This window comes from Penaeus chinensis, chromosome 35 (genome assembly GCF_019202785.1).
Source record: "Penaeus chinensis breed Huanghai No. 1 chromosome 35, ASM1920278v2, whole genome shotgun sequence".
Lineage (NCBI taxonomy): Eukaryota > Metazoa > Arthropoda > Malacostraca > Decapoda > Penaeidae > Penaeus > Penaeus chinensis.
Genome location: NC_061853.1, coordinates 31,985,507 through 31,998,256, shown reverse-complemented (window position 1 = coordinate 31,998,256; position 12,750 = coordinate 31,985,507). Strand labels below are relative to the sequence as shown.

Below are 12,750 nucleotides of genomic sequence, written 5' to 3'. Positions count from 1 at the left end.
TCAAATTTGTATCATTTTTGGTTTCTTTCGTTTATATGAAGATTATCATTTAGGGAGGGTGAAAAAAAATAGGCATATATATATATATATTTATTTATATATATTCATGTACTGTATTACATTTATGTATATTTAATGTTCATTATGCATTACCGTTTCCTTTCTATCTGTTTCTGTCCAGTACTGTTAAGTGCCATACTTTCATCATGAGGGTGTTTTGGCTTATTAACCAAACTAACAATGCCTCCACTGACACCTGCAAGAGGATGTTTTTCTCTTGTAGTTTTCACTTTATTTTTTAATCCATTTTTACATTAAATGTCAAATTTGGCTTATCCTGTGTATGAGATTATCAGTTATATAGGATATATCAGGATATGTTGCCTCAAGCCGGCATCCATTTTTTCAGAAGGTGTAGTTACTGCTGACAGAATTGGATAAAGGAGAAAAAGTACAAATAGAATTTGACCTTTAAACTCCGTGAACTAGTTTCTTTTTTTTTTTTTTTTTTTTTTTTTTTTTTTTTTTTTTCATGGCAGGGATCACAATAAGTCCTAGGGTTATTATTATCTTATTTGGAAGGCAATGGACTATAGTCTGGAATTGCATTGTCTATCAGAGAATGCAGTGCACTAAAATCTGCTTAATTTTATCATTCATGAAAAGCAGTGCAATAGCATTTATAATCTTTGTCTCCTACACAGTCAACTATGCAGGCAATGCCCTACCAGAGCCCAGGGTTTAGTGGACCAGCACCCAACCAGTGGGGGTCAGGCTTTGGCCAGCAACAACCTCCTCAGCAGCAGCAGCCATTCTACTCTCAGCAACCTTTGCCTCCAGGTAAGTGGATCATTGTGTGAATTTTATATATCTATAGGTATTTTTAAATATATTTTTCTCTTTATTCACTTGAAGAGAAACTATTCAAAAGTTTGCTTAGCAAAAGGAAGAAAAGGTGTTTTAGCAGCACTAGACTTTTTTTTTTCTTTTACACAAGGTGTCCCAAAGTCACATTCTTCAGACAATTCTTGCTCATCATGGTAATAAAGCTGTGATCAGCTGTCTGCTAAAGTCATGGTATATTATGTGATTGTTCTAAAGTACAGGCTTTCTGTAAAGCTATAGGGTCATTTGATGTATGTTCTGGAATGCTTTTTTATATACACTGGTACAGAATACATATATATTTCTCCATCTTCATTAACCCATTCGCCCCAGATTTATGTTCTGTCCCCTTTATTTATTGGTGAATTTAGTTACATTCAGATGGCTCCACAGATTTCACCATTCCTTGAATTGGCGGGAAAATGTGTTTTTCTTATTAATACCTTTACTATTGATACTATTATTATTGTTATTCATGTTATGATTATTCAATTGTCATTAAAATATTTTAGACAACGAAATGATGCCAAAGACCCTTTCCTAAAGTGACGGAAAAGGGTGAGATATGTAGTTCTAATAACTGGCTATTTGGTGATTAAGAACTTGTAGAGCCATCTGCGTGTAAATACAATAAATAAACTTATATTACAGTGGGCATGGGCATGTATTCTTGCCAAATGGGGCGATTGGATTAATTGTTAATGAAATTTGTTTATTTAAATTTATTATTTGCTCTTTTATAAGTAAACTTTATTCTGAAAAGATATAAATATTGTCATATCCACTGAAAAGAGATAGATATTGTCATATCCACTGAAGAGTGTTAAGGTCTGGTTGTAGAATTGTCACAAGTTGTGCTAAATAATAGTTTTATTGTTTTCAAAGAATCATCAAGGATCATCAGTAATTTTAGTTCTCTATCTCTTAAAAAAATCCGGATAGTTTTATTGCTGGTCCATTTATAGAACAATTTTGCTTTAGTGTTTTACCTGATTAACCCAGTACCTCTAGGCCAGTTAAATTGTTAAACAGGCCAAATTCTGGGACTCGTGTAAATACAGCAGTGCAGTTTACTTGTGGGCAAATGGAGTGTAATTTTCTGTGTCATACTCTGCAGTGATAATGTTCTGGCATGTGGATTTTATACAAACTTACTCTATATCAACCTAGTAGATCCTGTTGATGTGAATGTCACATCATGAACAAATTTGGCTGAGGGCTTGGTGATGGGAATATGCTGCCTTGGAAAAATATGACTGAAGGCTGGGTTGATGGGAATGGCTGAGCTATGGCTGGAAGAGCACCAGCTCCAGGGAGGACTTTTTCAAGCTCAGGATCCTGTGCCTGGCTCGAGGGGCGGGTGACATGAACATGAAAATCGTGCTGCAGGGCAGGTGGTGCAAACCTGCAGTCCTGAGTGTTTTGGCTTTAAGGCTGGGGTGATTGGAAAGACTGGCCACAAGTGCACAAACCTTTTGGGAGGTTGATTAGACTCATTTGGCGATTTTGCATTATTCCCTTCGATACACGAGTGTCAAATGTAATGTCCATGAGCCATGACTGGAAGAGCGCTGGCTCCATGGAGGACACCATTTCCATGCTCAGCATTGTATTCTTGGTGCTGTGAGCGGTGATGCAGGTTGTATTACAGAAAATTGAATATTACAAATAAATTTCTTTAAATGACACAAATAACTAAATGTTCAATATTTTTATTTTCTTGCACTGAATTGTAGACTACCTAGAGAGTTGTTATGGAATCTGTGCAAAGAAAACAGTCAATTACTATCTGGATAATGCAAATCAAATGGCAAATATGAACAAGCCGCACACCCAGCAGAGCGGCTGCTCATGTAAGCCTAATGCCAGGATTTTTGGTCATGTGATTGCTGTAATGCAACTGGATCTAAGAGGTAAATGTGTATTGTAGTAGACTATGTATAGAGATGGTATGGAATCTGTACCATGAAAATATTCCATTGCCATCTTGATACAGCATATCAAATGACAAATATTAACCTTGGAAATGGGCAAAAAAGCAAAAGATGCTTATACAGAAAAAAAAATGATAGCATTGCAAAGTGGAGGCAAGATGTCTTCATACACACAAATGTTGGTGTGGGTTGGGCTTAAAGCTCATACACCTGGGAGAGTCACCACTCAAGCGAGCCTAATGCCAGGATTTTGGTCCACACATAGATGCAATGGGTTCAATTATGAGGCCTCAGAGCAATTTTTTTGCCAAAATTCCCTGTAAAAGTACCCTGCCATCACATTGCAAAGTCTGCATGAAGAAGAGCTATCAACTAATTGGACAGAGTAATAGAGGCATGTTTCCATCAAGATGATCATTCTTGCCATAGAGTGGCATACATGCCATCTGAAGGCAAAGGAAAGGATTCACTTGTTGATAAGACTCTTCCATATATGCAAGAAACTCAAACTGATTGGCAAGAGTTAAAGATACATTTAGTCCTAGCAGGGATTAATTTTTAAAAAATTGATTCATCCGCTTTTATATCCGGAAATTTCCTCTGTTTAATGTTACACATGTATTTTGCTGTTGACTCTTTATAGAGAAATAGAGGAATTTCAGGGTTGTTAAGAATTAACAAATTGGATCCTGTTGCATCATGGCAACCAAATCACCAAAAACTTGGCCATTAGGCTTACGTGAGCTGCCTGCTCTACCAGGTGGCAACTTATAGGCTGGGCACACGCAAACAAGTCTTTGTGGTGAAGACTCTATACCTCCTATTTGCAAAGTTATTTACTCTTAGCTTTAGGGCCATTTTCCAGTGTACATATATGCCATTTGATCTGCATTATCCAGATGGTGATAGACTTTTTTCTTTGCACAGACTCTATATTATCTCTCTAGGTAGTCTACAACTCAGTGCAAGAAAAATAAAACTATTTAACACTTCATTATTTGTATTATTTTTAAAATTTGCATTCAATTTTCTGTAATACAACCTGCATTGCCAATCATGGTGCCAGGAATATGATGCTGCGCATGGAAATGGAGTCTTCCATGGAGCTGGCGATCTTCCTGTCACTCCTTACAGACATTACATTCCACACTCGCACATTGATGGGAATAATGCAAAATCGCCAAATGAGTAAAACAAACTTCCCAATGGATTTGTGCACTCGTGGTGAGTCTTTTCCATCACCCTGGCCTTCAGTTGAAACACTTATGACAGGAGATTCGCATCACCTGGCCTACAGCCAGGTTTTCCAGATTTTGTTCATGTCACCAGCCTCTGGGTCCAGACTTTTTCATGACGTGATGGTCACGTCACCTGGTTCCAAGGGGTTATGGCAAAATATCTGTGTGTGGGTGTGTGTTTGTGTCTGTCTGCCTTTTTATCTTTCTGTGTACTTATTATTGCTAATGATGATGAATTTATGAAGTGCCCAGTTGTCACCTCTCATTTTCAGGAAACCTTTATAATTCTGTGAAATTGGAAGAAGAAAATTTGCATACATGAAAGTGTGGGTGGTGACTGTAAAAGAAAATACAATTCGTAAAATGTTTTGCTTTGTGGTTAAGCCAGTAAATTTCAAATAACAAGACTTCTGTTGTCATAATGGCTATACTTTAAACTGTAAATACTGTTAATTTATTGTGACTGTTTTTTCTTTTTCTTTCTTTCTTTTAGGGATGAGGTAGTGTTTTGCATGATTATTGTCAGTCTGAGCCTTGTGTATGTACCCAACTTTATTATTTATTTATTTTTTTTTTTATTCTGTCACTGTCGACCCCACACTCTCCATCTCATATAAAACACCAGTTAAAAAGTAGAAAGATAACAGTGCTACAGACTTAGTTGATGTTAGTTGATGTGGCCAGATAGTGTGTTAGCTTTGGCCGGGCACCACCTGTGTTTGTCTCTTGTCCGTTTCTCTCTCTCCTCTCATTCCCACAGAAAATTGGACAAATACAAGCAATCACACACTTAGAAATAATGTGTCCAGTAAAGATGATGGCAAAGCAGCTGTGAAGAAAGGGTCAGACTATGACCTTAGCATTAGTAAATCGTGTAGCCATGACTCGTCAGAAGGTACCTTGCAAACGGAAATGGTCTTCCCCCCTGCCCCACTTTTTTCAGTTTGAGATATTTGCTTTTTTGTGTTTGCTGCTTAGTGTATAAAACTATATCTATATTAAAAAAATAAAAATGTATTGATTTATTTCTTTTTTTTGCTTTGTTTTTGTTTTTAATAGGTGTGAGAATGTTACTAACTACTTACTTACTGCTTCTGCTCTGATCCTAGTGGAGAGAAGAGATGAAGCAAAAGATTTTTAGGCTTATCACATTTATGTTGGCATTAATAACAAGAACAACTTGTTTCTCTTGATTTCAGTTTTGGTGTTGAATGAATTGCGCATCATACTTGTGTGTCGTAAATTGCGTATGGCTGAGATCCAACAAGGGCTGTCTAGAACTTATTTGCCTTGAGCCACTTCTGCTTTCCAAAATAGCTCAGTTCTTACTTAAACTAGGGGATACTGTACCTGTACATCCAATGTAAAATTCAACAATCGAAATGTGTGTATTTCGGATTTACTTGTCTTTCATGTAATGTGCTAAGAGTTGATAATTAAGTGGAATCTTTTTCCTTCATAATATGACTCTTATGGGTTAGAAAGATTCTTGAATGTTGAAGTGTTGGAGCTTCAAAATCCTCAGTGTGGTGTCATACCCAGGACTGACCAAAAATACATGTGTACACACAGTATAAGTAGAGCCACTTGTTAACTAGTTATTAGTTTGTGAGTGAATGAGAGAGAGAGAGAGAGAGAGAGAGAGAGAGAGAGAGAGAGAGAGAGAGAGAGAGAGAGAGAGAGAGAGAGAGAGAGAGAGAGAGAGAGAAAAAGAGAGAAAGAGAGAGAAAGAGAGAAAGAGAGAAAGAGAGAAAGAGAGAAAGAGAGAAAGAGAGAGAGAGAGAGAGAGAGAGAGAGAGAGAGAGAGAGAGAGAGAGAGAGAGAGAGAGAGAGAGAGAGAGAGAGAAAATGAGAGAATGAGAGAATGAGTAAGAGAATGCATACGTGCATGTGTGTGAGTGTGAGTGTAAGTGTGAGTGTAAATGTGAGTGTAAGTGTAAGTGTGAGTGTAAGTGTAAGTGTAAGTGTAAGTGTAAGTGTAAGTGTAAGTGTAAGTGTAAGTGTAAGTGTAAGTGTAAGTGTAAGTGTAAGTGAGTGAGTGAGTGAGTGAGTGAGTGAGTGAGTGAGTGAGTGAGTGAGTGAGTGAGTGAGTGAGTGACTGAAAGAGACTGAAAGAGACTGAAAGAGACTGAAAGAGACTGAAAGAGACTGAAAGAGACTGACACTTCAGTTACTGCTGTGAGGTGTAGATTTATAGTGCATGCTATATTACATGTAACCCATGTAATATTAAGGCTGTGTGATTTATGCAGCTAGCCATATGCATATTAAGCTTGTTTAGCAGGTAGCTTTTCTTGGTTTTGAATTAGATGCTTTTTGCAAATTACACTTACTCTCTCAGTCTTACATTCACATCCACAATCATTCACTCTTATCACTCATTCTTCACACTCCCCACATCCTACATTCCTCCAACCCTTTCCCTGCATTTTAGTTCTAAGTAACCACATTTGGAATCATCAGCATTGTCCCCCCTCCCCCATGTGTGCTGAGCTTCTTTTAACACAAAAACTACCTTTTAACTAGACTTGTGACACAAGGCCGGAAAAGTAGATGCTTCCCCTTAGAGTGTGCTGTGTGGAAAGGGCTCATAGCTACTTCTGTCCATGGCTAAAGCATCTGTTCCTTCCATGGCCTGGATGAGCCCTGCGCCTTATTCTGTAGTCTGGATGACGACGATGGTGATGCTGATGCTCATGGCATTGGTTATGATGATGGCTTCAATCATGCTGCCGATGACATTGTTATTGTTGATGACGATGGCTTTGATGCTGATGATGGTGATGACACTGATAACATTAACAATGCTGGTGTTGGCTTTGGTGCTGCTGCTGACATTGCACTTGTTCAGGCAGTCTTGACGGGACCTGTACAATGAATCTTGTGTTCTTGTGACCTGGTTTGTGTTTGCTTCTCTGCCGATTGTGTGCGTTTCCTCTCTGTGTGTTTTGTGGTGTTGAGGAGGAATATGTAATTCCTGCCTCTCTCCCTCTTGAATGAGAAGTTAGGCTGGCCTTCAGTGTCTTTCATGACTGTTAGTTAGTCTGATCATGTTTGTGATATTGTTACTTTAGAGAATTATTAGTGTTACTGTTAACATTATTATGGCTGTTCTTACTATGAAATATGTTTATGGTTGCTAATGTTTTTATTCACTGATAATTTTTAAAGAATAGTAATGTTATCAATGTTCAATGATTATTATTATTATTATTATTATTATTATTATTATTATTATTATTATTATTATTATTATTATTGTTATTATTACTATTATTATTATTATTTTTATTATTATTATTATTGTTATTGTTATTGTTATTGTTATTGTTATTATTATTATTATTATTATTATTATTATTGTTGTTGTTATTATGATTATTTTGGTATTATTATTATTGTATTATTATTATTATTTATCATTATTATTATTATTATTATTATTATTATCATTATTATTATTATTATTATTATTATTATTATTATTATTATTATTATTATTTTTATTTTCATTATTTGTATTATTTTTGTTGTTGTTGTTATTGTTATTATTATTATTATTATTATTATTATTATTATTATTATTATTTGTATTATTATTATTATTTTTGTTATTTTTTGTTGTTATTTTTTATTATAATTTTAATTATAATAATGATGATAATAATAATTGTAATAATATTAACAATAACAATATAGTAATAGTAATAGTAATAATAATAATGATAATAATAATAATAATAATAATAATAATAATAATAATAATAATAATAATAATACCCGGTAATAATAATAATAACAATAATAACAAAATTGGTATAATAATTAATATTATTGTTATTGTTATTGTTTTTATGAATAGTGTTATTGTTATTGTTATTGTATTTATTATTATTATTATCATCATTATTATTATTATTAATGTTGTTATTATTTTGATTATGATTGTAATTATAATATTGATAATAATAATAATAATGATAATTATTTTTATTATGGATTATTATTATTATTATTATTATTATTATTATTATTATTATTATTATTATTATTATTATTATTATTATTATTACTATTATTATTATTTTTATTATTATTTTTATTATTATTATTATTATAATTATTATTATTATCTTTGTCATCATTATCATCATTATTATTATTATTATTATTATTATTATTATTATTATTATTATTATTATTATTATTATTATTATTATTACTATTATTATTACTATTTTTATTACTATTTTTATTACTATTATTATTATTATTATTATTATTATTATTATTATTATTATGATTATGACCTTCACTATTTTTCATTAGTTTTATTATCTTGTGCCATGTTCCATATCTATTATGATGTTGTCTCCTTTCCATAGCAGGTGGAACAAGGTTCCAGTCTGCCATATCCAACAGCCGAGTGGCCATCCGCAACATGCTGGGGCAGCGGCAAGTGAGTGGACCTCCCACCATGATGCCAGGGCAGCCCGCTGGTCAGGCCTTCAACAACATGCCTGGGGGACCTATGGGTGCCATGGCTCGTCAGGGACCCATGATGAGGTACAGTTGCTTCTCTTTCCCTCTCCTTCTTCTTCTCCCTCTCCCTCTCCCTCTCCCTCTCCCTCTCCCTCTCCCTCTCCCTCTCCCTCTCCCTCTCCCTCTCCCTCTCCCTCTCCTCCTTCTCCTATTCCTGTTCCTTCTTTCTCTCCCTCTCATGCTCCCTCTCCTTCTCCTACTCCTACTCCTACTCCTACTCCTACTCCTACTCCTACTCCTCTTTCTCCCTCTCCCTCTCCCTCTCCCTCTCCCTCTCCTCTTTCTCCCTCTCCCTCTCCCTCTCCCTCTCCCTCTCCCTCTCCCTCTCCCTCTTCCACTCCCTCTGCCTTTACGTTAAATTATTTTAGTAAGAAAGAAATATACAATTGATTTATTCTTGTGTGGACATTATTCCAACAGCATGGATCCATAGGCAGTATGAGAAATCTTCTTTGAATTACAGTTCTTTATTTATACATCTTACAGACCAGGACTGCGAGCAAGCCTGCAAGGGCCCCAACAAGGGCCAATGTATGGAGCAGGAGGAGGAATCCAAGGTGGTCCCATGCCCCAGGGTATGCCAGGCCAAGGGGGCCAGATGTACTCTGCCATGGGTGGTGCAGGAGGACCCCCTGGTGGGCCCACAGGACCGGGCCAGGCAGGCATGTCCCAATACAGCTCCTACCAGCAGGGTCCTATTACCAGTGGGCAAATGATGAACCAGGGTCCAGGTGGAGCTAATGTTCCCACTGGTCCTGGTGGCCCCACAGGAAACATGATGGGGCAGGGATACCAACCTGGGTACCAGGCCAATCCTGCCATGATGGGTATTCGGCAGCAGCAGCCAGGTGGCTATATTGGGCAAGGCATGACGCAGTCACAGATTGTCCAACGTCCTCAGTACATACAGGTATTGTGGTTGATGCAGTACTTTCCTTTTGTACTTTTGCCTGTCTTGACTAATATTTGCTTGAAATTCATGTCTTGCAATAAAATGGGGAATGGTGTATCATTTTAATCATATTGAGTTTTAAGAGGAACCAATTGCCCATTAGAAAGTTACTTTTATTTGAAGTAACCGTTATGGAATTATGAAGTATCACACTATCACTGTTTTTTTCTCTCCCTCCCACTTCCACCGTCATTATGCCTGAATGTGATATTTTCCATTGAAACAATAATTTTTATTTCACTGGCAAATTTTCCAATTGACTGTTCAGATCATAAGCTATAATTGATAATCACTGTATTAATGCAAAACAAATACATTTTTATTATGAAACAATTTGAAAAGACAAGCTGATATAAAATAATTGGGAAAATCTTTCTTGTATTTATTGTTTTAAGAAATATAAGTCAACTAGTTGCTTGCTTGTTTGTTTACATCTGTGAGCCACAGTCCCCTGTAATCCTGCTGCATGAGTCAAAAATATGTGTTTCACTTTATTGTGCATTCTTATAGCCTTTATAATGCTGATCATTACCGAGGGCAGGGGTAGTTTGGTGGTTGTTATCACTAGTGTGACTATGTCAAAAAAAAAAAAAAAAAAAAAAAAGAAGGAAAAAAGTGACACTGGCTTAACCTGTTACTGCTGGCCACACGTATAGCCGTCATAACAAACCAGCTTGATCTGCTGGGTATGGTTGCCAGAAATCACCAGAGTCTGTGATGCCATCATCTAAGGGTTAAAATTGAACTCTTGATGCTTTTGTTGTTTCAGGGTCCAGGTGGCAATGGCAGTATGGGCATGATTGGCAGTGGTCAAGGGTATGCCAGACCAGGCATGCAGCCCATGGGTCAAACCATGGGGCCAGGGGCACAGTCAATGGGCCCGGGCCAAACTATGGGTCCTGGACAGTCCATGGGCCCTGGTCAATCCATGGGCCCAGGGGGACAGAGTATCAGTACCCAAGGAATGGGGCCCGGGGGACACCCCATGGCACAGGGCAATGCCTCCATGATACGCCAGAGAATGATGATGCAAGGAGGACCCACCAATGAAGGTCAGACAGGGCCTGGAGGACCAGGACAGGGAGGAACACTACTCTCACACCTCCAGAGACCAATGGGAGGGGTACAGCAACAGCAGCAGCAACAGCAGCAGCAACAACAGCAGCAACAGCAACAGCAACAACAGCAGCAACAACAGCAGCAACAGCAACAAATGCTACATCCAAGTTCACAAGGAATGGGATACCCTCAGCCTCCTCCTTACTAGAAGCTAGTAGCAATGTGAAATTGTTCAAAATGGTTCAGTTGGACTTTTTAGCATGGTGACCATATGTGACATTGGTTATTTTCATTGTCTAGGCATAAAATGTGTTTTTATATATATTTTTATTATTGACACTGTGTTGCTAAAAGCAACATGGTCTTGGTCTTAACTCGCATGATAAATCTAATTTTTTAAATAGGGAAGACTGTAGGCTCTTGCACAGCCTGCCATTGTGAGATGAGATGAATACTAACTTGGACTGGCATTGAACAATATACTGGACTGGCATTCTTAATTTAATTAATTTACTGATTTATTTATTTTCAGGCTTTTGAATTCCCTTTCTTAATTTAAACTTGATTCCTGACTTTTCTATTTGTATATTTTTGTATGTTTCATATTTTTTTAATTTGCAAAAAAATATTAGAAATAATAAATCTTAATCATCTTAGTTCCTAAAACCAGTGTCTTTAATTGATTGAGCTTACCCCCTGTGGCTTTTTAATGTGCTATTACTGATATTCAGGAAGATTGCCAGTGTATGTTGTTTTAAATCTTCTGATTTGACATTTTGGGCATTTTAATTTATACATGTTGGATTTCAAGAGTTGGGAGTTACATGGATTATAAGTACAAATGATATTATTTGCCCAGTGACAAAACTGCAACTCTCACATTGGTTGCGCTGGGAGTTTATGTTGTTGACATGAATTTGATTTAGAAGTCACGGAAGTTGAAAACATTGTAAAGCTGGAAAGCCAACTGTAATACGTATATGTTTTGGACTTTAACTCCATTCGTATACTTTATGTTTGGATGTACAAACAAAGTGTCTCCTATTTGATAATTAGATTGAGCAGGGTAGAGAGCAGTAAGTTAAATGTAATAACTGTATATTTTGAGTCATTTATAATAGATGACATGACATTTCTTTAAATCCTGTTAGAATAATTCAGGGATATAGGTACCTGGCAATAACAAGGTATATTTATTTAATATACTTTTTCTTTTTTCCTTGAATCTTGTCACATACAGTTTCTATGGCAACAGATCCTGTGTAAACCTCAGGCTTAGAGGAGGAGTCTTGATTTGCTCAGTGAAGCGTTTGCAGTTGCACCTATTGGTTCGACTTATTTGATGCAGAAGGAAAGATCTCAGTATTAGAGTAAAGGATATAAGAGATTGCAATGGAAATATGGATTCTTTTGTCTTTCATCCTTCTGTCTCTCCTATTTTAGCTTTTTGCACAACATGAGGTGGATAGTGCTTGAAAAGTGTGTTAATTATGAAAGAAATGTTTTTCAATTTATTTATATCAATAAAAGAGCAGTTGATGTGTTCCTACTACCATGATTCTGTTACTTTTTATTTAAAATAAGGAAATAAATCATTACATTTATAGGATCTTTTGTTTTACTGCCTTTACTAGTGATGTGAAGGACATTTTATATCACTAATCAAACAAGTGTAAGGACTGGTAGATAGTGAAAATAAATTAAGGTAACAGCTAAACCAGGGAATGTGTATGTGTGGGAAGGGCATAGTTTGAGGTCTATAGCTTTATGAAATTAGGCAAAATACAAGAAACATGTCTGGGTGACATTGTGCAACATGTGAGATATGATGGCACATCAGAGAGAGAATATCACTGTTTATTCTTATTTGTAATAGCAAAAGTATAAAGTACATTATTTTTACATTAATTATCATTATTGACATCATTTTCATGATCACTGTCATAACAGGAATGTTATCATAATCACTCAGGAGTATGAGAAAAGTGCCCTTCGATAATAATAATTATCTATTGATTATAAGACCTAAGTGTAGTTGCAATTAATTACAACTCTGGGGAATTTTGCCATTAACTATTGCCATGTCAACCCATTATTTTAGTAAATATGCCTATTTAAATCTTATTCGATTTTTATAAAT

General features: G+C 36.0%; 1 protein-coding gene across 8 annotated transcripts in view; it reads left to right on the top strand.

The window, feature by feature from the left end:
• LOC125044013 (mediator of RNA polymerase II transcription subunit 12-like protein) overlaps positions 1-12,219 on the top strand; it is a 39,340-nt gene extending 27,121 nt beyond the window's left edge. For 5 of the 8 annotated variants that reach the window (XM_047640442.1, XM_047640441.1, XM_047640437.1 and 2 more), the window contains 5 exons: positions 705-840; positions 4,818-4,952; positions 8,443-8,623; positions 9,086-9,509; positions 10,321-12,219. In XM_047640442.1, coding sequence (XP_047496398.1) covers positions 705-840; positions 4,818-4,952; positions 8,443-8,623; positions 9,086-9,509; positions 10,321-10,818 — 1,374 coding nt within the window. In that variant the 3' untranslated portion in view covers positions 10,819-12,219. The remainder of the gene's footprint in view (positions 1-704; positions 841-4,817; positions 4,953-8,442; positions 8,624-9,085; positions 9,510-10,320) is intronic. The other 3 variants (XM_047640436.1, XM_047640440.1, XM_047640439.1) reach the window with 3 other exon arrangements.
• The last annotated feature ends 531 nt before the right edge of the window (positions 12,220-12,750 follow it).